The sequence below is a fragment of the Varroa destructor genome, unplaced genomic scaffold, assembly GCF_002443255.2.
Source record: "Varroa destructor unplaced genomic scaffold, Vdes_3.0 BEIS01000005.1, whole genome shotgun sequence".
NCBI lineage: Eukaryota > Metazoa > Arthropoda > Arachnida > Mesostigmata > Varroidae > Varroa > Varroa destructor.
The window spans coordinates 22,816,250-22,842,522 of NW_019211458.1; the positions used below are offsets into that span (position 1 = coordinate 22,816,250).

The following is a 26,273-nucleotide window of genomic DNA, read 5'->3' on the forward strand; positions in this document are numbered from 1 at the left end:
TCAGGTATAATAGGGTCTGCTTTCGCTATTGTAGATGAGAAGTACAAAGGGCATGGACGTCAATTGAACTGAACGGCCATGTATTCATATTGTGTCTTGCAGGTAAGTTCCCCAAAGAAGGTGGCATTTCTATAATGGAATTCTTTTCGGCATTGTTTTTGACATAAAGGCAATTTAAAACTACACGGGGCGCTAAATCAAATAAAAATGAAAGCTATTGTCAACAGATTGGTTCGCCAGTGCTGAACTAAATAAGTAGTAGATAGTATTTGCCTAATGCACAATCAGTTAATAGAATGGAAAAATAATCAGACTACAGCGAGTAGACCCTAACGTTTGAACGTAAATGTCATTGAAGTCTAAATGCTGTTTCTATGCTCGAAGTTTCCGCGCATTCCTCTGTTGGACCTTTTTCCGTAGGATAGGTAGAGTTCACACCTGCAATAATCTGTCTCGGTGTAGCAGATGGCCTAGTTAGTTTGCTTGGGGGGCATGGCCATTTCATATATTCCTTCGCGTCTATTCCGCTCATTATTGAAGCCCTTGGGTTTACAATTGCTGACAACCTAGCGATTTCAACCTAATAGAAGTTACGATATACAAGCGGGATAGAGCAATGCGAATTCTCGGCGGTGACCACGAAAAGATGCATAGGCCATAGCAGAGATGGGAGCATCTCTTACAATAACTTTATCAGTAAGAAGAAAGCGTTTCGAGCGATCGACCGTCATATAAAGCTAATATAGGGCGGAAAAATAAATGATTAAGGGGCAAGGTCGATCTCTAATAGATTTCAAGTATACATGAAGGCAGCATGACCCGCTGCCCTGTGCCTAACCGTAAATATACCTTAACAACAGCAAGACAGCCCCCTGATGAGAAAAGCATTTCAGATAGTACTGTTCTGTCATTGATTCAGTTAATCTGACCTAAGAGGACCCTTTGTATTAAACTGTAGGTGTCGAAAATGTCGTAAATCCGTTTCTCACTAATAGATCTTGCTCCTCGATTATTGTGTCATATACTTATAGGCAATTTAGGTATGTTCAAAGCTTTTTTTCGCTTGCCAAATTAACGCTCAATTTACTGTAGCAAATATTCGGCGAAGTTCTTTCGTCACAATCACTATAGCATCTGCTAGTGGTTAATTAGCTATTGGTAATCATGACGGTTCGTTTCGCTCGCTACCATTACGATCGCTTGGCCGTAGGGATAAAACAGCAAAAATTTCCGCTGATTTATGTTAGGACATAGACCCATTGTTACCACTACCGACTCTGTGCTATTGATGTTTATTATTATTGCAAACACTGCTATTATGCAAACATTTTATTTGCTACTTCTTTCAATATTATCAAAGTTTATCATAAACTTGTCGAACCAGTTTTCAGTATTAGAATTTTACTCAGTCCTTTCTTCATTAGGTCGCTGCACAAGTTCCGTGCCGTTGAACCGCGGCTTGGCGACGAGTACGAATTTAGTTGTCTATCACTCACTCTTGCCCCGCTTTCATTTACTTTGAACAATCACCAGATCCCCTTGTGATCAGATTGCAGGCCCAATCAGGTGCCTACAACTCAACCGCCGAGTGGTAAGCGCTCGACTGGCACGACGGCATCCATTACTATAAGTGCTTCAGCGTCTGCCGCCTCGCCTTGTCAAATGTCTGTGATAACAGCACCAATGACTTTTAACCAGAAAAAGAAGTAAGCATAGCTGCCTCTTCTGGCGTGTAACGATTGCCAACAACGGTTCTGCCAACCACTCACCTCTAGGCCACCTTCGGCCCGTCTTTTGTCGTCCAGCTTACTGTCCTACCTGCCTAGATTTGAACGCATCTCCGTATCATTGCTACAAACAAGAAAAGGGTTCCTTTAACCTTCTCCATCTAATCTCTCGCGCTTCTACTGGCCCGCTGCTGGTTTGCACAGGCCAATGGTACGCGCCGTGCGCATCTGGCCCTACCGATCAACCCTAGCGACCCTTATCGGATCGCAGCAGATTTCGTAGACCTGTTCGCCGGAAGTAAGAGGGTGGTTGGCGATCAGCGAGCGACGACTATGACCAAAGGCACGAGCCTAAAAGTACAACAGAAACCAAACAAACCTTTCGATATTACGCGTATAATGAGTTACCAACACCGTATTGTGCTTAAGTGTATTTTCGGCTATATCCTCGAATAAACCCGTGCTACTGATCGTAGCGGAGGCTACGGACGTATTAAGACGCTGGCTACTGTAGAAATTGATGGCTTCACAGTAGATCAGGCAGCAGTTTATGGGGGTCAGTGAACAAGCCGTGCAAATAAAACCAAAATGTCTATTGATTTAAACGAACCTATGTAATGAACGGTTGTTAAGCGGCTCAAGACTGATATTCCTGTTGACGACAAGAACAACAGCAACAACAACGACAAGAGTAGTGGCAAGCTAAAGCATTTCAAAAACGTACGTAACTTAAGAGCCGTACATTTCCCTAGACTTCCCATAATGATATTTCTGAACCTGTCGACGGCTAATTTAATCCAGTCTCTCTTGTCATTAAGTCTTGATGCCAACCGGCAAAAGGGGATGATGTGAAACTGAAAGTAACAGGTGCCAGTTCCCCTGTCCGAAAAAATAGGACTGCGATCGCCGCGCAGGCACGCGGGTGAAATCTGGTGAACTTCATAGAGTAGGACATCTTCATATTGAGCTGGCTGTGCTATGGTTCGTCAGAAACTATCAGGGTAATAGTGCTTACTTATTATGACGATAGGGCTATGATCATGCGATTAAAAATATGCAGAGGAGGCACTGATGGGTGTCAGTCGACGAAGTACAAATAGGAAAGATTCTCTTTGTAGATTGCAGTCTACCGAACTAAAGACTTCGATGCGTTCAGATGTCTGCTATTTGGAGAGACAAAAATCCGCAGAAACTTTATTAGAGTCTAAACAGACAGCAAATACAAACAAATAAACAAACAAACGTGCTATATTATATATCTATGTACTTAGTGAGGACGGTGCAATGACAACGATACTGTAACACTGGGGATGTGTGACATAATCTTCAGGTATTTTTTTTTTGAATATAAATCTTCTAACTTGCTACATGCATGTGCTACCGCTGATTCTTTTATCGTCGCCAAAAATTTTCCAATCAAACACGTACTCATATGTAGATCTCGGCTCGAAACATTAGCAGAATGCTCTCGGCAAAAAATGATTAGATAGGCCTAAGCTATAGATAACAGTGGACGGCTCTGCCAGCGGCTCCTCTACGGATTGAACATTGGCGCGTATGATCAAACTACTCAGCAGCTTTCAGTCAATGACTCTGATAAATCGCGGGTATCTGTTAGGTTCGATACGATGCTAGCTTTACGTCGTGAGTGTCTCCCAGAAACTGGAACAGGATATAGGCCTCACGTTGTAACAGGTTCCTACCGGTATTCATCAATAAAAGGAGTTTGTTTACGAATTTAAGCTAATAGCATAACAGGTTTTGTTGCAATAAATAGGTCGCTTCACAGGCAAACGCTAAATGACTAACTCTTTGTTCTCAACGGTTGCTTGTATAGCAGACGCCTTTGCCGTTTGCAGTGCCTAAAGCACTAAAGCACAGCGAAAATATTTGCCCTTCATTTTGCCCTGCCTCTTCTCTATTGCCCCCTCATCCCTCTAGGGCTTGCCTTTCCCCCTCTTTCGTGCCATCTCCGTTTATCTATTTTTCACTCACTCGTTCGCTGTCTTTTTCTCTACCTTCGAAAATACGGTACGGCCAAACGGTCCGTTTGCCTTGTTGTCCTGATCGGGTCCATTTCATTTTCGCAGTCACTGTCCTATTATGAGCTGTCGAATCGCTTGCTGTACGCGAAAATTCCGGGTGATCTGGCAGATTAGAGACAAAGCAAATAGCAAGGGAGTGCTGAATGGTCGGACGAGCCGCTCGCAAATGCGGTCCACTGGTAGCAGTATATAGATGGCGTGCTCAGATGACCGTTAAGTGGGTTTTCTGATTTGCTGCTGCTGCGAGCTTAGTCACGCCGGTTTTATCCATGTTGTCGCTCTCCTTTGTAGAGGCGCTAGCGATGCGTATTTTCATTGTTTGCACCAGCGTGATGGGATGTTGATCATTGCATGCAACGATAATGGCAAAGCCGCAGGCAAAAATGAGATTATAAGCTTAGAGGGCAAAATGAATATACACTGGCAATCACTTGAGCAAACGGCCACTCTGTCTCTTTTTTTCAGGCTTTATCACTGCTATGGAACGCTACTTTAGGCCTGCCCTGTTCTGAAATCAGTCAGGCCAACCCATAGAACCCTACGACTAGTCTTGTTGGGCGTTTGTCGTTGGCGTTTGGTCCAATCTGCTGCGGTATGGTTACTTTGGTTCACATATCTCAGCCTTGCCAATCTTCTAGTGACTCTTCTCGACTTCTATAAGGTATTGGTTAAGGGCGAAAAAAGAAAAAAAAGAGAGAGAATAGACTTTTCCGCGCTCTATGCTTCACCGCGGTATTGTGCCCTGTTCGTAGTCGCTGGTATGGCTTGATCAGGAGAAACCTTCTTAATGTTCGTCGTAAATACATGCTTGTTTAATTAGGGTCGCGAAAGGTGGGCAATACCACTGTTTTCATTGTAGCCTTTTGCAATTCTCGCTGTCCAATTCTATTATTATGGTTTCAGTGTCGTAGCAATGGCCACGCGTTACTATCCCATCGCGCTACGCATAGGAGGAAAGTGAATCTTGCTTCTTTATACCTATGGCTTTACCCATATGTATGTGTCCATGCGTGTCTCTACATTGGTCATTTCCGTTCCGGCATAATGCACACACGCCCTCACACATACAGGCTTATATATAGCCGCTATACACCACTTTTTTTTACTATTACCACTAGCCTGGCTATAGTCTATGGAATGACTATTTCGGTAACAACAAAGCCAGGCTACCGACAACGGTAAACTTCTTGACCATGGTCAGCAAGTAGAAAAAAAATGGCGGTAGTCGATAGTCAGAAACCGGATTTTTTCCTTTCTGTCTTCGTTTCTTTTCCCCATCTCCGTATCTGCCACTCGCCGTCATCTTTTTTCACTGTCGTATTATAGGAAATTAGTCACACGCCGTATCGAGCTTACCACCCTTGCTGCTACTTCGCTATTATTGCCATTCTACCTGAAAGGCGTAACAACAGAACGTTACCGCGAACAATAGGCGCCAAGCCAGATTGTCATTGTAACGTCGCGAGCGGCAGGGGCCACGTCAACAAAAACGGCAGGTGCAAAAAGATCCCATGTGCTGGTAAACATAGAACGCACTATACCCGCTAGCTGAAACGGGCTTCTGCCATCGCCGCCACGGCGATTATTATCGTCTACGAGCAGCACAGAGAACGTTTGTAGCTCGTTGTGTAGCCGCTTCACGTTGTTACCGTCCTTGTCGCGGGCGGTATTGTCCTACCTAAAACTGCCGGCCATAGGTAGATTCGCGCAGTTCAGAAGGCGGCCGAGAAGACGACGCTAGTTGAGTACCCTTTGCTACAGCTGCTTTGACCGATCGTGGTATTCCGACGTGACGACTGCTTACCGCTAGCCAGGCCAACCATCTGTCCAAAAACCCAAATGTGACTCTGAGTGGCCGTAGTAGCGATCCACTTACTATTCTCTTGGAAGTTGGACTCTTTTCTCGCATATCTACAACGTTTAGTCGGATTTGCCCGCGGCCAGTTTGTCAGCTTGGCGGCAAAGCCAGTGGCGCAGACTCCGCCAGAATGTGGAAACCCAATTATGAGGCTGGATCCAGTGTCGTCAACGGCAGCAGAGCTCTTAACAGCTTGACAGCATTGTCTCAGCCGATGGTGAGCGGCGTCGGTGGACATGGTAATTAGCTAAGGAACCGTTTGCTGTTTACGATTTGCCATTCACTCAGCTGCTAATATTCATGGAAGCGAACGTAAGCGCATACGAAAACTTGGAAAAGCTTGCTTTATGTATACGTCCACATTACGTACGGACGCGCGCATATACAGTAGAATTCAAACATTTCTGCGTTTCTAGATTTCATTAAGTGATACTAAATGGCATTGTTTCTTCTTATTTGGTGTCGTAAAATTACACGGACATTATTATAGCTGAAATAATATTGCTGATCAGTTCAACAAGAACAGATAACAAAAATCTTCTTTTTTTTTTTTTTTTATCTGTAAGCGATCAACCAAGTACATATTGAATAGTGCTCATTCAACATAAGACATGCGCATCATTTGTGTGCGTGCGTATTGCTGATACCTGACGGGACACTCCTAAACACTTTATCTATGTAAACAAATTGTACATTGAAAATCTACTAGAAAGAGTATCTATTTACTTTGTCTGCCTGGCGGTCTGCTGGCTATTCCGCGCGACCGACCCTTTTCGTCAATTTAACACTCCCCGCACGTGTAGATAGCTATAGGTAACTTTCTCCACAAAAGGGTTACTTGGCAACAATTTGCACCCAGTTATTGCTTTCTTCGAGAGGCATTTGGGTCGTGGCTTCTTCTCCTTCGTAGGGCTTAAGGGTGGTGGGGCTGAAGGGGGAAGCCTTGCTTGGCTATTATTTTTTTGCTAAGAAGCCTTTCACTATGAGATGTAGGCGTTTTATAGTATGTGCCACGGTCGGTAGTGCCAGAAGCATCGGCAGGATTTGAGATATAGAGAAGTCTTCTAGCTTTAATGCAATAGCATTCCATGCGCCATACGGTTTGGTGGCTTCTTCTGTTCATGTCTGGTGCTACGAGGGCGTTTGTGGACCCGAAACGCGTCGTGCCATAATGGTATCTATAATAATTCTAGCCAATAGTCCGCTTCAATGAGCAATCCACTGCGGTGCCTCCACTGCGAGTGGATGTAAAGTGTTCAGGTAGAGTGGAACTAGCAATGGTAAGCGTAAGACAAGTTGAAGTGCCCACTGCACTCACGCTTCTTATCTGCGAGAAATGCGGGCATAGTAGTGAGTTAGGGCGATGGCCTATGGTAGATTTCGGTAGCAATCAGTATGCAGGTCTATCTGTATTTGGAGTAGCAGGAAGCTGTTTGGATTGGATAACGTTAGTGGCAAGTCAAAAGATGTACAGCTTCTCTTTTGATGTGCTTTGCTGCTATGAGAAGAGACTACTTGCTGTTAGTTATTTATGGCGTTTTTACAGTACGAGTGGCGTGGCTTCGGTTAGCTGGAGTGAACTCCGTTCATTCGTTGATTGGCGTTACGTGGTGGACCGCTGACATTTTGATATCTGTTATTAGATACTCGGGGGATGCCTAAGTCGCTTGAGCTACCCCAAAATACTGACGTCGGGCATGATCCTTGGGAGAAGTGCATGAAAACGCCTCCTTACCGTGTAGACGTTCATACCGAAACGGTTGAATACAACGATACAGACGCCTAGTGCATAAACGCTCCTCAACCCACGATATTTGCAGCCAAATAGCTGTCCTATCAAACCTTGTTGTTTGCTCCTGTAGGGGTTTTTTGTGTTTATATGGCCATTTTGTGTATCGACAGAGGGAGCTAAGGAAGGGGGAGCCGTATACCGCCGTTTGCCTCTATTTATAGACATCGGAACTGTGTTTAATGGACTACGTTGTCCGGTACCATCTCGCCCGGCTCCCGCTTTTGCTGTTTTGCCAGGACACAACAACGATAAGTCAAGATTGGCATGTGTGCTTACGTGGACGAAGGACGACATGTCCGCAATGAAAGCAGTACCAGTTGGGATTGGGCCTGTAAGTAAATCTACCATGTGCCTTCTATTTCGTATTCTTCAACTGCACGGGGTGCAATATACACCAGGCTCACTCAACCAGTCAAAGTATGCGCACGTATGCGTCAGCAGAGAACGAAACCCCTGTGGGACTGGATAGCCTAAAATGCGCTGTTCTTTAGTGGCCATTATCACCAGCATTTGATGCTTCTAACAAACACGCATCGCTCTGGTACTTCCCTATATATTTGATAGTGTTTTTCTAGCTACATCGTTTTGAAATCACATATTTTCAGGTAATATGGGTGACGAATCGGCGTTAGTATCATTTCAAAACTGAAATTTGGGGTTATTAAATGTCCTAAAACCGTTGAACGCCTTTAGTTAGACTCAAGGTAGACTGTAGACTGCCGTGATGATGAGTGACGTTTGTGGGATAAGTCGCTTTATTTTACAATTTTATTGTGATAAAGGCGCACATACTACCCAGTCGCTTAAAAATGCTGCTTATGGTCAAGATGCGTGATTCAAGAAAACGGCTCAAAAGCGATTCTGTCACTTTCGTTGGAAAGTTTTGATGCGAAAGGCGTCCCTTGTAGTGGTCGATCAATTACAAAAAAAGTTGGTAAAATTACGCCAGAAGTTAAGCGAGATAGACACGTAAGTAGTTATGATATTGCCAAGAAACTAAACATTCACCACCATATAATGGTAAGCCGTTTGAAGAAAGCTGGCTACAAAAAGGCTCGACTTGTTTAGACGCCATACGAATGGTAAAAGATACACTCGTTCGTATTTCCATTTGCGAAACTCAAATAAATCAAATTTTATAACGCGGTTGATTACGAATGACAAATGATAGATCAGATACAACGATAACGTGCAATTACAATAGAAAAAATAATGTGTGCTCGCCAGCTTGTGGCAAAGCATAAACTGACATCAAAAAAGATGATGCCGTGTATTTTCTGGGAGTGGAAAGGAATTGCGCAATGTGGGACACTGCCATCGGGAGGAGCGATTAATTCGGGCTTCTACTATTAGCAGCTAACAAGATTATAGCAAGCCGTGGAAAAAGTGAACTGGACTTAGTGAACAGAAAACCGTTGCTTCCTGCCACGAAATTGCGAGACCCTACACATCTCTGTCCCGCGAAACTGAAAGAACTTGGGCGGAAAATACCCGCCATATACCCCAGATTTTGCACTTACCTGTTTTAATCCCTGCAAAACTCGCTTAATGATGTTAATTTAATTTTAATGGAAGGATACAAAAATCATTTGTCATGATTTCTTGCCTAGAGCCCACAGAGGATGTACGGTGATAAAATAATCTTATTAGAAATATGGCAAATCGTCATTGATTTAAATTTAATATACTGAGTTTAGTAATATTATTTGCAAATATAAGTACTAGTTAACTCCAGTTTTGGCTTAAAAGTGGTCAGTCATTCTTCGGTATATATATATATACTCTCTGACGAACCATGTCAATGTCTGACAACACGTAGCTCGTTACCAAACCACTACCGCTGCTGCAGCGACACGTCTAATGAGTTAGCTCACTATGTTATAGCATAGCACCCCATGGGTTCCAGAGAGCAACCACTGAGCTCCCGTCACTGCAGAGCTAATTGGAGTTACCTACCTTTAGATGCTGCACCAGCCCTATGTGCTCCAGTTCTCTCCTCTCAACTCGATGATGCTAGACCGCCTCAAACTCGAGGGGGTTTTTACATACACGTATATATGTGGGTCGAGCGTAACACGCTACAATACAACTGTAATAACCTTCTACTACGAACGAGTGCAACGGCACGACGACAAGGCAGTCTAAGGTTAAGGAGTTAGGAGATGAAAAGAGAACAGAAAACATCTAGCCCATGCAATTTGGGCGCAAGTTGTTCAGTGGTATTTTGCTAAAGCATAACCCGTTCTTCTCTTTAGCCTCCACTGCCGATCGCAATGTGCGTAATGCAAAAGCCAGCGGACGTACTCATATTTCTACTAAAGGTAAATCACTACGTATGGGTTGGTCTTGCTTAGAGACATACAACGATCAAGTATACATAACAAAGCATGCGTCTAAAAAGCAAAAGAAAGGAATGAGCATAGGTGTTTCAATGTAACCTAACCTGATCCATTGCAACGAGCTCACTGCCTGAACTTACACCTGCCTGAACCTCATCATTTGTACATGTTTGAACTTTCTGAGGCTATTAAGGAACCATTGTATTATATAGCTAGGGTGACTGGTGGTAATCTGTTGATTTCTACTATGATTGTAAATGAATACGATTGTACGCGTATTAACATTGAGATACATTACGCAAACGTTTTCACGAGCGGTTTTTTCAACTATTGAGATGCAGGCTCTTTCAGTGTAATTATACCCCGTCCTTTGGAAGCGTACAAGTCGAAACTGTAATTATGACACACTGTAACTTCAAAGTAGCGTCACACAACGCTGAGTGTAAACTGTATTTCTTGTGATCTGTATATGATTGACGTAAGCCTCTATGTACATATCACCGTGGTTTAAAGAAAGGGCGTAAATCGACAGTGAACATCACATGTGCTATATAACAGTTCTCCTTTGGCGCTATCCGCTTTAGCAAGAACAGCCCTAAAGGGATAGGAGTAACCTTAGGAGTAATTTTGGCTTCTCAGCGGCGATCAAGGATATGTCGGCCGGACGCTAAGGTGATCCATCTGCGCTTACGTGCCTTCCTTATGTTTGGAGCCTGATGACCATGCCCTACTGCATACTAAGGGAAGGTGCCACCTGGAGGACGCGAGAAGGAGACGGATGCGACTTGGGTGAAAATGGGAGCTGCTTGGTACCGCTGCAGGGGTAGCAGAGGCAGCGGTGTATAGAGAAAGAAGCGTAGCACACAAGGGGAAGCAATGCGAAGTGGTTGGCCTGCAGAAGAAACATGTTATTCACATCATTGTACCTTCTGTCCGTGCTAGAGTTAAAAAGCCTTCTCTAGTGGTCTTTCTAGGCCTAATACTGAGTATATTTAAAAGGCCAAACCGGACCGATACTGATCAGTATCGGCGACGTCAACCCGACACCCTGCTGGCCTTATGCCGAGACTTACGTGCGGTGGCTGTTGGCTAAACTGGACCTAGAAAACAGGGCTGTTTTCCGTAGTCCGTCCATTATCACTAACGATGCCCTCTGTTTTCCCTGTGCAAATGCAGACGTATGTACGCAGACTCATAAGCACATATGAACCCACGGGCGCGAATGCACTCGCACATACAGAAGCTCGCGCTAAACAGATCGCCTTACTCAGGCGTGCTTACCTACGATACTCCTTTCCCTCTCTCACACTGTGCATCGGTTATGGTTGCAGGTAAGCTCTACACGAAGCAGAAGAGCTTTCCTGTTGGCTGCCGGCCACTTCGTTGCTGGACCAGTCACTACCCTCGGCATTAGGCTTTAGTCCGTCTGTCCTTCCGTTGACCCGTTGGTAGGATGGCTGCGTCTCATGCTTCGAGAAAACGGCTGGATTCCGATTGCGGCCGAGTTGCTAAATAGATATGTTTCCCGTCTTCCCCAGGCCCTGAGCAGGAGATGCTGGCCCGCTTCGCTTCCAACGGACAGGCCAACATACACATGAGTTTTCCCAGAAGCTCGAGTAGTCAGGCATGCGCTCAGACTCAGGCTCCAATAGCTGATTACGAACATCATTTGTTTTCTGGGGCCTTTCGCTCTAACCTTTTGCTTGCTATATAAGAGTGTGCCCACGATGTATACTTACTAGATGTCGGCGTACTGATACCAATCAGTATTATAAAACGTCAACAAATCACTGTGTACACGCGTATAATCGATTTTATTTTTTGCGGTACTCTATTGAACCTACAATAAGCAGTTTTTAACATGTTTGAGAACTTCTCATAAACAATTCTTCAACAACTTCTCATAAAACATACTTAACAGCGGCTCACTAATTTCTCTCAATGATTAAACAATCATTGTCATGAGAAACTGCGCTAGATATCAGTGTACTTGATCAACCTACATTGAGTCAACGAAGCTCAATTAATTATGATTACGGATATGTCCTTAACAAAACCTTATTCTCATACACCCTGTACACTATTATTGTTCACTTCTATTCCTATAACGGAAACAACGCCTGAAAAGTTCTGTTTTATCAGATGAAAAAATATCTAACAATAGCATGCGAAGCTCAAAGTGGACCCACGGTTACTCGCACAAGCTCTTGCTAAATTGTTGCTTAGAGAAAGATCTATTCGGGGTTAGTTAGGAATGTCAACTTTTGAATTAGTTCCACTGGCTCATTAGACAGTTTCTCTTGCATTTAGTCTTCCGTTTCCCTCCTCGAAGCGAACCGGGACGGCGCTTTCTGCCCATTCGCCCTGTCCTCAAAAGTGCTTCTCTTTCCGGTTCTGTTCCAATATGTTTTTGTAATGCGTCTTGGGCGCTGCCGGCTGATGTGTTCCCGGTGTTAATTTAGTGGTGTTTGCTTCTTTTCTGGAGAAGGGAAGCTTTTGTATAGTGAACACCATTGTCTGACTTCACAACTAAGCCAGCTAACCAGTGGCAGGAGGACACGACGTACATGGTCAGTGCGTACTGGCTATCCAGCCAGAGTTGGAGCTCTCAAACAGTCTGCAAGTTATCAGTAACGCGTTATCGACATCCACCCACGCTGACAATATCACTACCAGCGTCGTTTTTTCCCATGGCACAACTGCTTCCCTGCACGCTCAGCTGCCACTTTGGCTGACTTCGGACCCTGAAATATGCCTCTGAGTATCTTCATCTTTCGGGACATGCTCAACCTCTGCGTTGTTCGTGTACTCTGTAAATAGCAATACACCGTGCAATGTTTCGGTCGCCGCCCAATCGCTTGCCCTGCTATCGGCGGCAACAGCGGGGCCAGCCACACTGGCACCAGTGCCTCTTCTCAGTGAGCACTCTCATCGTGTAACTGCATCGTGGGACGACCAGTCGTGCCACCATTACTCAGTTCGGAACGCTTCCGCCGAAATGGGTCCGCTGATTCATGCTATCAATCTTACATTCAACGTGTGCGACACCGTGTCTGCTCACTCCATCAGGGTGCACATATGATCATACAATTGCTGCCGATCTGATTTACTGTGAATTATGATATTGTAGATGGGTCATCTTTTACGTTCGGCTTTGCTTCCGACAATTGCTACGCGACTGATCTTCATGCTGACGGCGTACACAGACGAATGCATATACTTATGACGCCTATAAGCTCTAGTTGATTTCTGATAATATGTCCTTGATACCTTTGTTGTTTATGTTGTTGTCAAGGTAGTAGTTGTTTCTAGAGCGGTCTTTAATACTTGCTAAAACGGAGTGTTCGTTGGTGCTTGCTCGCATTACTTAGGCCTATGTTGAACCTATAAGGATGTGCTTGTGTGTGTTACGCCGACTGTGAGCTTTATGATTCGCTTGGCCATTTTGATAACTTATTGGGCCATCCTCTCACGACTGCACGGATACGACGCATAATGTTGAAACGGAATGCCCATTTATGTATGTCAAATCCTCCCTGATGCACTTGTTCTTGACTCAGATATTGTCACCAAGGAGATTCAAGGAAGTTCATTAAATCGTCATAGGCAATCAGGCTCGCCGGGTGGACGGCTTCTGAGCGCGGTAGCTACTGGAGACTAAAACTAAGTGCTGCTACCACCTTCCTGGGTTAATCTGCCGGGTAGAGATCAATGGAGATTAATCGCTGGTCGCTTATCGCGCCGTGCCGAGCTGAGCTACGGTTCCATCTCAACTGTCCTTATAGTTTGGTCACTCCACTCGTTTTCTGGTGCTTTCTTTATTTACCGTCCGGTGTATTTACGTGTTTCAGATCAAATTCGCAATGGAACGGCCTGCGAAATTTTCTATCAAAATGATTGGTCTTCGCTAGGGAGCTGCAGTTCACAATGCGTGTTACGTCGCAAAACCTTACGCTTCGTATCAGTGCAAGCTCTTTATGACTAGCAGTTTTGGTCACGATGAGCATTAAAGGAAGCTGTCTATTAGGCAACAAAACAACTAGTTCGCTGCGTTACCTAGCCGCCGAGAGGTCGCGATCTTATCAGCGCGTTGCGCGTTCCATTTCAAGTAACGACGCATCTATTTGGTTGCAATCATCCATAGCAGCCGCTCCAGCACGGGGATTGGAGCATGAACAGAGAAGAAAATTCCACGATACTATTCATGCCTACAACCCGTCAACTGACAGGGTGCTTCCCATTCGACACATTGCCTTCGTCCCCTCACTTCTAACAAACGCAACGTGTTTAGTTTTTGCGAAATGTTTCCTTGCCGATCACTGGGCGGACGAGCAGGCACGACCACCAACGACGACTTGTTGACGACATCTACTAGGATCAGTCCTCATAATCAGTACCAGCATTGTGCCACCGTGTCAATCTACCGTTACGACTCCCTAGCCCCAACCAGCCACGGCGCACGTTGCGGCGTCTCGTTTATCCAACCGCGAGTCGTGGCGCGCTGCTGGCTTTTCCCAGAACAAACAGCACCTGCTGATGAGAAGGCAGGTATACCTGCAGACAATGGTTGGAACCCCTACTGACCTCAAGGTGGGCTAAAGTGGCGGAGTGGAAGATAGTCTAATAATTGGAATCGCGCGAGTTTTCGGGCTGAGGCCCCGATTAATAGGGGCGATGACAGAAAGAACGTCTTATCTTCGTCCTTCACCTGGAGAGCTAACTGAAGTGTCACATAGGCGAGAAGAAAGTCTAGCGATAGGTCTACTGTTTAGCCAATAATAAAATTATTTACGTTGGATACCAGTGACGCGCGCCGCTCTCGTTGCAGTTGACCTGCCGTTTGATGTATTACATAGAAGCGTGTGCCTGTATAGCTCCTTTGTAAGGAGTTTAGTCTTTGTTGTTGAGCAGCTCTGGTCGTTTATGGGCACATTTATTCAGAAGCAGTAATAATGAAAGTATAAACATTATGTTTTATAAGGACGCACCGAACGAATGAAGATGTAAAACGAATATTCATTGTCGGGGTGTTACTTTGAAGATTTTTACTTGCGTCTCCAGCTGGTGGGGAATTTTTTAATACGACACAAAATACATGCAACGGTGCGTACAATGGAATGACACCAACTATACGAAGAAGAGGGGTGGAGGACAATCATTTAGCACAGCTGGTTCCAACATAAGTTTCTAGTCTACTTGTACGACTTAGCATCGTGATTATTAGGCCCTTTGAGGTTTTCAGACTAACTGATTACAGCGGCACATTCAAAGAACAGGCAGTGCGCATTCTTCCCATTGATTCGTTGCTTTCTCCGAATACCTTTTATAGAATTCGAACTAGAAGACAATCATAGTAATAATAGGTTCAATCGATCTTCTGTTTAACGTTCTCTGCACGATTTTGGCAGGCAGATTATTGGTGGTGACATGATAACTCACCCAACCTTGTCTTTAAGGGCATCTATCTGATCTAATGAGGGCTTTGCTTGAAAGTGCCTAGTAGAGCCCTAGAAGACAATAGGGACGGTCTAGCAGAAGCTGATAATAAAAGCTACTGCTATGACTAACGAAAAAAAAAAGTCGTCGTTCTTCTTCGTAATCTATAGTCAATAGTGGCAGTGCGTTCGTAATATCGGCTGTTGTTCAACATGGGCCGAGTATCAGGTCGTCGTTTGTAACTATATAATGAATGGAATAACCGAACGTCACTTCGATAAATACGTGTTGGAGCTCAATTTTCTTCTTAAAATTAACGGCGGTATGTTATAATTTAATAAACTCGTCAGAGGTTCTGCATAAAATGGGGTGCGTTACTTGTGTCGATGGAAGAAAAAGCATATTCCTGAAGAACTAACCAGCTAGACCGATGATGAGTTGTGCTTGTACAAGCCTGTACTGGTTAAAGCACTGAGTGGAATCTACCGACCATTGCAATACATTCCACAGCAGGCGTCCGTCGAGTATCACCAGTGCACCGGCTGTGTAATTTGTCCTTTCGTTAAGCAAATGACAATGCGAACCCCAATTACTAGCTTAAGTTGGAATTAAAAAAGGATACATTTTATGTGAATTAGTAGATGGAGTAGCTGGAATATACTCGATTGAAGTATATTATAGTAACGCTCAAGTTGTTGAAATAAGCAACTTCACATGTCTCTTTTTTCCTATTCTTAAAGGTCAGTATTAATCTGTAGCAAAATGGCTCTAATATCTAAAACTGTTGCTACGCCAGTGGCTCTATCTTTATAAATTCTTCTATATATTAAATATAGATTCATTACCTATTTCAAGAAGCTGTGACCTCAACCTCGTTTAAATAAAAATCAAGAGGCTGCTTGTTCCTCCATTCAAAACTCACCGAACCTGCAACCCTATGCAATTTTGATCTCGACGGGAGGCCCGGTTAGGGTCGGCGGTTGTCGTGAGCCTCCACGGATGTACGCATACATAATCGCGGCAATATGCGTAGCATGGTGACACTGGGTTTCTTACGGAGAGAAAGGAATTGTTTTCGATATTGCTGCCGCTTAGCGCCGGCAATCAGACGCGTCCGACAGCAAACCGCTATTATCCCTCCAATGAAATCCTGTTCGCTTCTCACTCTACCTCGTCCCCTGATTTAAAGGCGCTCGGTGTTCTTGAGAATTAAAATATAGAAAAAGAAACCGGCTTCTTCATGCGGCCATGCCAGGGACAATAAACAAGTATAAGCTGCGCGCTTACCTTTAGGGCTATGGCCACTTTTTTGATTTTTCTTTATCGCACTAAGCACAAGTTCCAGAGGAGGACAAATGTACGAGCGACTTCCTTAGGTTTATGTGGCTATATATGTATGGCAAATCCGACGTGCATTTCAGCTGTAAGTGACTATATTTCCCCATAAATCACATTGGAAGTTGCAAGAACTATTGGCCCTCTGGTTGGCATCTTTAAAGCCACGCAATAGAGAGGTGCCGGGAGTTCGAGGAACGACAGACTCCGATCGTGGTTGCTTTTGGTATGCGTATTGATGTTGTTGCTGCTGCGATCAGCATCGCCGTAACCAACAACTCTGAATGTCGAGTGCGGGCAATCAAATTTGCTGTACTCGCCTATGAAAACGTAGAAGCAGTGAGGTTAGACGTGCTAAGTGGAAAAAAGTAGATAGTTCATTTTGTACTATGCCCCAGAATTCGTTACGGAAGAATTTACTTTAGAGAACATGCGAAAGCAGGGTAGGGGCTGCCGAAACGCTCCCTCATGGTCTGTCTCCTCTACGTTGAGAATGGGTTTGGAAACAAATAAGGTTTAGAGGTAGATTGTTGTTTCTTTGCTCGTTGGGCTAGGGAACTAAGCCTAAGTACTACACGTAAGAAGTGCCTGGTCGTGAAACATAAGAACAGTGACTAACGAGCGTCGTATGACTAACGTCGCGAAAAACGAAGCAGACTTGAAAGAGATGAGATGAAGTATCTCTGTCGCACTCCGTACTCTGACATCGACAAGGACCGCACAGGACGGTAGATACCTGTCGTGAAATAGAAGGACAAAAATGAAGACAATACACTACCAGCCATGTTATATATATTGCACAACTACACTCAACAGAACGCAGCAAACTACTACGAAGGGAAGTTTAGTGGCAGGCGGCAGCTAGCAGGCAGGTGAGCCTGTGGGAGAAACAGAGGGCAAAATCAGGTGCTGGAATTGTTCAATGCAAAATGAGGACAAAGAGGGCATGTCCAATGCTTGTTGTATACTTGATAGGAAATAGAGCTCAGCTATGGAGGTAGAAATTTCTATGATTAAAATCAAGTGGAAAAATACTTCAAGCAAACAAAGTGCCAAGAATTGTATATATATATATATATATATATATATATAGATAGCGAGAGGGCTTGAAAATGAGAATAACATAAAGCCAAGTAAGGTTCGGCCGAGTATACATGTCTGTCATGATAAGTTTTGTCTTTCCTACATTTTTCTAGCTTCTGTATAAGAAGTCGTAGTCTTCGAGTCTTTAGAATGTAGAAAAGGTTTTCTATACAGGGTGCTCACTTAATTCCCGAACAACAAAACTCACCCCAACCTAAAAGGTATCACGCTTGTACGGTGATCGAGGCAATCTAAAGAACAGCACAGTTTGTGCGCATTGGAAAGATATGTTTACGCGTTCTTTGAGTTAAGCTGAATTCACATGGTCCAAAGGTCAGGTATGGTATAAATGTAGGTTCTGAAACGCCCATTACGTTGTTGTCGTTGTCCTTTGTCCCTTGCCGCTATAACTGTTACGTTGCGATTAATAATGGGGTGCAGATGTTCCCTATTTACTGCTTTCTGCCCACGTAGTTTACACATTGCCAATTAAATTTTGCCTGTTTTCTGCCTGTAAGCTCATTTATCAGACCAGAAAACAATTTTAGTAGCAGTGTGTATGTGCAGCCAGCTTCTCCTATGTAAACGGCAACGTAAGAGGTTAAACCCGAAATCCAGCAGTATTTTTATGCTTTAGATTCACCGCATATACGTCCGTTGAATAATGCTTTTCGGCGTAAATATCCATGCAGCTAAACATGTTTTTCGTGGTTAAATGGCATGCAGCACGCGGTGCACCGACGAGGTGGAGGCTTAAAGGCGCCATTGAATAGGTTCTACTTCACTGTTACCGCAGTTACGATTGGTACGGGCGACGCTACGGTTCGGAGCACCTGGCGGGAAACCTGAGCGGAATAATTCCTTGGGGCGAAAAGGGTTGTGGTAATCAAATGAAGCTCCGTCTGCGCCAGAGACGGCAACGATGATCGCGGTCGTAACGTTGATGATAGATACAAAGTCGGCCGCTTAGATCAGCTAACAGCTGGCAGATGGAAGGCAGAACGCCGACACAACTTATTTTATCGGTTCGTAATCAGAATCTCAAGGGAATGCTAGTAGCTGAACTAAGTGGACAAAGTTGCCACGTACTTAGAGGCATTTTGTAGTAAGGTGCCCCATATCGATAGAAGCGATGCTATGAAATAGCAAAGCCCGAAACCCGATGAAACACGAGGACTTGACGAACGGCGACTAGAGGAATGGATGCTTAATCGTCGGCAGATGTATCGGTGAATGGCGACGTAGTCAAAGGTTGGAAATTGAAGAGGAATACAACAGCACAAAGTAACCGATAACGTAAACCCATGACGCAACGATTCTCATTTAAGAAATTTTTCTTTCTGCGCTTGGTTATCCCAGTTGGAAGTTAAAGGCTGTACTAGCCTGTTAAGATTTACTGAACGTTAGTTATTTTCTATTAGTTAGTTATAGTAGCGTTGAGGCTATAGAACACACCTACACTATAACATACGCCCACGTCGCTAACCGAAACAAGCGGCCGACCAGTAACTGCTAAGTATTACATTATTTCGTATCATGATTGATACTAATTTAAGTTTAAGCTAAGAAAAAAGAAACGTGATCGTATATTATAATGTTATATTAACGGGAAAATTGACATAGTTAGTGAGAAAAAAAAAGAGCAAAATCTTGCTTGTTGTTACACCTTTCGGTTCCATATACAATGTTCCATGCATATATTAGAGATGAAAATATCGCCGTATGTTATGAATTGTTCTATCCGAATTTAGAACGATGCGTAGAGTTTTACACCTTAGGTACTTGAGCTATTAAGCGTTGCTTCGGACGGCTGATTCCCAGCACGGAACGAATTTATCCACGTCCGGACCGATTCTGCCAGAATCTAAATGTAAAAAGCCAACCAATATCCATGATAGCAGAATGCCACTACAGCACTGCGGTAATTTTTCATCTTGTCACCAGAGGGTAATCTTAGATTTGCAAAAATTTTTATTAATGTTATATTGGAACAAACACTAAGAAATATAAAAAGAAGGAGATAGAGAAAACGCGGGAGGAATGGCCGTAAGGGATCTTGCCGACATTGCTAAGTTACATTAGATGCATCCACGATACATCAGCTTCATAAGCCTCCGTTTCAACATTGCAATATTTAGGCAGCGTCCCTAGTGGCTGTAGTTTCTACATGGCCCGAACCATGAGTCGACAGGGGGAGCCCCGTCCTACCCAAGCAATTACTGATTTAGCCAGCTTTTTGTGTCTACCCAGCATTTCCTGCATGTTGCCTTGCTTGTAGGCATCTTTTGCCAGAGCCTGTGACTGCTTAAGCGGATCGAATAAGATGTCCTTTTGTCTAGCGAACAACAACAGTTGCGTATGCAACCACAAGTTAGAAAAATAGAAGTTGTTGTGAGATTTAAGAATGACGAAAACTATGATTTAAAAAAAATCCTACCGACCCGGTTCCTATCTAATCTAATCTCTATCTAAATCTGAGTCTCACATAGATTTATGCGTAAAAAAAATTCTCATTGAAAGCGTTAAGACTTTTTATATGCTATAGTTTTATATACTGGTAGAGCAGGACGAAGTGGTGTAATAATTTTGTAATAACTGCAGATATTGTAGAGAATAGATTTAGAAAAATCTCCAGAAGGACAAGTGTGTAGGACGGGTTTTTCTATACCAGGAGCCAATTTGAGCGTCCCGCTTGATATACCAGCTTTCTAATTATTGTTATTACATAATTACAATCGCCATTGTATTAATTTCACTAAAATACATGTAAATTCAACTTAACTTATCTGAAGCTTTGTCAGTGTGCTAATCTACGCTAACCCCGCACATCCTTTTCGTCTACTACATAATTCTGTGTTGCCCCGGTCTAACGAAATTTCTCCGCTTCTTAAAATCATAACATGTCACAATCAGTATTTTTTAACGGTTTCATCAGTATCGCATGCTGCATCTAGGTAGGATAAACTATATATTTCTGTTTGTATGTGGCCCAATTTTCGTGATGATTGGACCTAATGTGTATCTTCGTTTACAGAACGCTGCTACCAATAACTAACAATAAGCCCTGATGCTTTTGAAAGTTGTTAACTTAACTCGGTGTACATACAGTGAATGATCCGACGCGCGGTCAAGCATAATTGCGTAGTCTGTGTTTTGTTTGATCCGCCTTGCGACGGCCGCTAGCCTTCCTAGCCGTCCGCCTTTAGTCAACGATCTTAGTGTCCAAACGTTCGTTCAAGGCCATGATTCGACCACAATAGGCAAAGTCGAGCGACAACAAACATCGAAGTTGGTTAAAATCATAGTAGGGTCAAAAGTAGCAGCGACGGTTAAAAATTTAAGTTATGAACCCAACACGGAACCGACGTTATTGGGTCAGGGCTGTCGGAACGACTAAAAACTCACTGACTATGTTGAATCGTCTTACCGCTCATTCCGATTTAAGATTCACTATATGTGCGCTAGCACGTATGGTAGTACGCGCGACACAAGAGGGCGATAATTTAAAATTATATATAAAGCGAAGAAACACCTTATTCTATATTGGATTGAAAGGGCCACAACGTTTTGTTCATTGCATGAGTAAGTAATGTCCTTTTCATGCAGATTGTTCTATTGTTACCGTGTAGTTGCCCTTCCAACAGGGCCAGGACGTATTGTGTCTCGGCATCAATAGGGCTATAACGTGTTGCAGTGAATAAAACACATCAAACTGGGTTAGTCAAATGAAAATGTAACGCAGATAGAGTAATGACAAAAACATTTTCATTATTTTATCACTTGTTGAAATCACATGCAGCTCGAACGGTTACGGTGTTATTGTACACCACCAGCAACTTAAACATATATCTACTTAATCCTGCTACAAGATCAAAAAATTCTGCCAAATATATTGTGTACGAGGACAAAACTCAGCGGTATAAGCCAACAGGAACGTAGAAACAGGAAAGAAGCTTCGTCGCGCTTGTTGTAGACTAAAATTGTCAAGCGGACATTTTCATTACTATGTCAAGGGTGTTTGTTCATCGCATTTAAAGCACTTCAGTTGGTTCGATCGTACTTTCTAATGGGCAAGGGCTAATTCATACGGGCGCTGCTGACTGAAGCCGTTGATGCGGGCCGACCGAGATTCTGACAGTTCATCTGCGGCTATCACGCGTAGAAAAAATGGATGGTATGCCTCAATATTATTAGCATGATTATCTCAATCCATTCCTTTCTAATTAATTAGAATACGTATTACTGCCCTCGTGCTCACAAGGCATTTGATGGTGGATATACTCGTCTAACGCCATATATTCCACATAGTCTCGTTCGTTAGATTTGCTGTCTCTCACGAAATCATATGCACCCTCGGCTGTCTGCTTTTTAAATTGCGTACGGGCAAAAGCTAGTTAACGGTCAACATGATAGTCCAATCGCATGCTCGGTATCGACTTGCGTGTCACGGATGATCGCAGATGATATATGACAAAGCAAACGATTTCGTATCACCCCTACGCATAGGCAGACACATCGCCTCGGAACATATGCGCCAAAAGATGCCCGTCAAGCAACACCGAACATGAAACGTCTTTGGTTTCGTCGTGCTAACCTGTTTTTTTATGGTTATTTAATAATTTTTATGGTTAATTAAGGTTTGTGTGCGTTGTTCTTCTGTCTTTTTTGCAAAAACCTGCATGTTTTTGATTTATATATATATATCTAGTTACATGTCAGCAGGTTGTACTGAACTTGGTCAGAGAAAGTCGGAACTTCCAGTCGCTATAGTCCTTTTCATTGGCTGGCCGTTCATTTCTGTTTAGGTCCACATTTGTAGGCGGCTAGAAACGAATTTTGCGACGAAGAAACTTCAATCGTTATCCATCTTTTTCGTCTGCATATACATTTGTAGCTTTGAAGGAGTTCAATTTGTTTCCGTATCGCGGAACCTTTTGCTACGAGTCACGGCAACCAGACGGGGTATCCAACGCGAACAATCCGTGGGCTAATTAATGTTCTTTGTATAATGGAAATAACGCTGTAGGGCCTTCTACATTCAATTCCTTAAGCTACGAGGCAGTTACACCAACAGACGAATCACCAACGGCACTCGCCATCCGTGTACAATTCTTACGCTGGGTATGCGCATTCACAATGCAGCGACGCTGCAGAGCTGAGGATGAGTCGTTTTAGTCTGAGTAAGCGGCACTCGTAGGAATAGCTGTGGGACATGTGGAAGTGCTCTGAGCGGCTCGGAGCGACCAGGAACGGATCGCGGTACATCTTACCGCTTAGCGCCGCCGGAGTGCATCGAATGTCAATTTACGCTGTTGGGATTATCTCTGAGTCAGCGATGTGGACAGTCCAGAGTTCGACTGGCGAACCAGCTACCAAGTGAAGTTAGGGAGTAGGCAACAATAATCGGGCAGTGAGCAAACACTAGACATAACAACAGACTGCCGCTATATGCATGCAGGCTGAGTGAGTAGGGTTTAGGAGACGCGTGATGCGGGCAATTTTGCCTGCCTCTCTCTGTATGTACAATGCACCTTATAGCATTGTTGTATGCAACGATCGATACTTGGCAGTGTCGTTGTTGTTACTGCTGCCTATGGAAAGCTCATGGTACAGGTCTTCTCTTTGAACCGGCATTTAGCAAACGCGGCGAGTCATTTGCTCGTCGAGAAAAAGTGGAGAGCTCGAAGTGCTTGAGACGTTGCTGCTTGACACACTGCTTGTGCAGCAGCAGCTGCCGCTGCTGCATTACTGCTCTGCATTGCCGTGTCCTGCGATGTCTGCTAGTTCCCACTGAGATACTGGGCTCGAAAAGGTACGCCATAGCATCGTATAACGGAGCATGCCTACACTTCATTCAGTTCCCGAGGGACCCACAAGAGAACGACCGAGAAATACAGTGACGGTCAGGGGGTGTCGAAGGAGGCGGACGCTTTGTTATCGGACTTCCAGCTTTGCCTTACCCCCCATAGTCGCCATGTGAGTTTCCTCGTTGTCCCGCATCGCCAGATCAAACACACCAAATACATAGCCATGTTCTAGCGTAGCCGATGACGATGACAGTAGTATACTAACTGTGACACTGTGTGCCGTGTTTCTTATTACCAAGTAACTACACTTCCTCACTGGTAGTCCTTTGCTATAATTGTTTTTTACTAGCATTCGCTCCTGGCCAGGTTTAATTCGGCTCGCTGAAATGTGTGTTCAGCGGAAAAGAAGCATAAGGTCGATACCGTAAGGCTTTATCAATCTGACACGCCTATCAAATGTCAAAACAGGTGTACATACAGATCTTAGATTATCTGTACGAGGATATTAGTATCAGTTGGCGGGGGCTAACTATTGATAGCGAAGCAGAGATTCAGCAAGATTCTTGGAAAGGTAATATAATTGAACATTTCCCGAAATTCTTCATTGACTCAAATATTAATCAACACGCTGTGTGTTTCCGGTATTTTAAATAAAAACACGATATGCTCAAAATGTTCCAGTGCGTTATAAATATGTCTCATTCTTCACTATTTCGTAACGAACACAGTTATCTCGAAGCCGGTGTCAGACCACCTTTGTAAGCCCTGTGACACAAGCTAATAATACGTTTTACGTTGCACCTATACGAAAGGTAGTATTGATAGATACTATGAATAAAACCATCAATTTTTCACAAACTCCTACAAAGTGTATACATACACGATATTGCATTAGATGAAGCGGTTTTAATCTAATAGGAGATTGATTGCAGGAACGTTAGTTGTGTAAACCAAGGACTATAACGGAACGAATGAAGCTACAATATACGAGTTGCAAATAGTCCCCGTTTGTTTAGAATGGATAGTGAAAGAAGTTGGGTTGGCGTTTCATTCATCACTGGGTCTGTGTATGCAAGCAAAGGACATTATGCTAACGAAACTAAGCTTCAGAGAACATTTTAAGGTGACACGACCGTGAGTGGTCACTGGCTACTCATTACGCTGCATTGTTTATTCCTTAAATTTTGCCTGTGACACCACGGGCAATTATAATGCTATTTATAAACACACTCAAGATCCTGTTCGACCCTTAATTATTGTGGTCAGTGTACCTTTTTGGAAAAGACGATTATTACATGTTTGACTATAATTGTTGATTTTTAAAGATGTACCTATATTTTTACTTTGTACTACAATCTGCAGCGATTCATCATGCAACGACTGCAATCGATCAGCTTAACTAAGAGTCACTGGTGCGGTGCAAACTGAAAAGCAGAACTATATTCAATTTAACGCATAAAAAAGCTAACCGGTACGATTCGGTATTGATAATCAGCACGCAAAATACCTATTGATCATTACATCGTAATCAGCTCTATATATATATATATATATATATACATGTTACTATACCGCTGCACTAGCTCTGTTCTGACTGCCACATTTAGAGGATCCGTCAGCCAGATATGGTCTTTAACTTCATATCAGAACTTCAGACCTAATCATATACAGGGGTGTACAGATACGTCTGTATGTTTGCTACCTACATACAACAGCAGCAGAAGTGCTACAGATGTTTTAGTAATGCCTCTAGCTTTTTAACTGTTCTTCTGTTCCAAGGTTCACTAGTCGCTGTCTGGATGCGGAATCAGATTCTTTAAGGCTCGCAGATCTACAATGTCCCTTGCGGCCGGCCCGGTCGTCGCGCTTCCTTCGGAAATCAGGCGCCATGGGCTGACTGATCGATGACCTCTTAATTGTATTAGTCTTTCCTCTCCACTGCATCGCTGTCGTGGGCGCTCTCTATCCTTAATTCCAAAGAAGAACCCTGCCGAATCGAACTGAACTTAAAGCGTCAGTTCTGGGATACACCGGCAAGCGTCATGAATGAACGGCTTCGCCTCGCTGCTGGTGATACCGCTGTTGCTTGGACTTGGAACGCCAATTTGACTTTTTAAAGAGCTTTCCCTATTGGTTCAGCCTGTTTCAGGCTTAAGAAACCGAAAGTTTAGCCTTCCTGCAACGGTTGAGCCGGTGGTTGGATGTTTTTTCCGCCACGTCCGCTTCTCTCAAGAAAGCCAATTTCCGAGGGAGCAGCGGGAGTTATAAAATGGTTGAACACGTAGACGGGCAGTTGATAAAGCAATTTTTTGGTTTAATTATTTCCACGATAATAAATTGGTCAGATTATATATAGCTAGATCTATTTGCCTATCATGTAAATGGTGGATTCCTAATTAAATCTTAGTAACCATACTTTATTGGAGTTCCTGTTGATCTATTGGTCAAAAATGTTTCTCCATTCTACATATGACTGTTCAGTTTCGAACTCACATTAACGTATGTGAGAATATAGTTGACAATACCTGTCGGCCTTTGTGTTATACTGTCAATCTATACCTAAATCTGACCTCTAAACTGTGCATCTCTTTAGGATTCTTTAAGATTAAGCTCTTAGCCAGGCGTTCTTTGCCGCCCAGTAAACAGCTAATAAACTTAGTCGACGTAACTGATGGGCTGTCTGAAGCTATGTCTGCTTATGGTTAAAGGAAAATGCCTGCATAGTGGCACAACATTGGCCAATGTTGGACGACCCGACCCATTATCCTCAGTTCCCATTGGCCGATGGATGATAGCGTGAGTTCTCTGTTCAAATAATATGATCGCCAAATTAAACCCCCGCACCGTGCGA

The 26,273-nt window shown here is 43.6% G+C and overlaps 1 protein-coding gene across 2 annotated transcripts in view; it reads left to right on the forward strand.

Moving 5' to 3' along the window:
- Positions 1 to 26,273, forward strand: part of LOC111250702 (zwei Ig domain protein zig-8-like) — a 318,518-nt gene that overhangs the window by 188,500 nt on the left and 103,745 nt on the right. Inside the window, exon 1 of one of the 2 annotated variants that reach the window (XM_086990892.1) lies at positions 7,107 to 7,753. The exons of the other annotated variant lie outside the window; for it this stretch is intronic. Within the exon in view, the coding sequence (XP_086847018.1) occupies positions 7,687 to 7,753 (67 nt within the window). The 5' untranslated portion in view covers positions 7,107 to 7,686. Of the gene's footprint in view, positions 1 to 7,106; positions 7,754 to 26,273 lie in introns of those variants that run through there. 2 annotated transcript variants of the gene reach the window in all.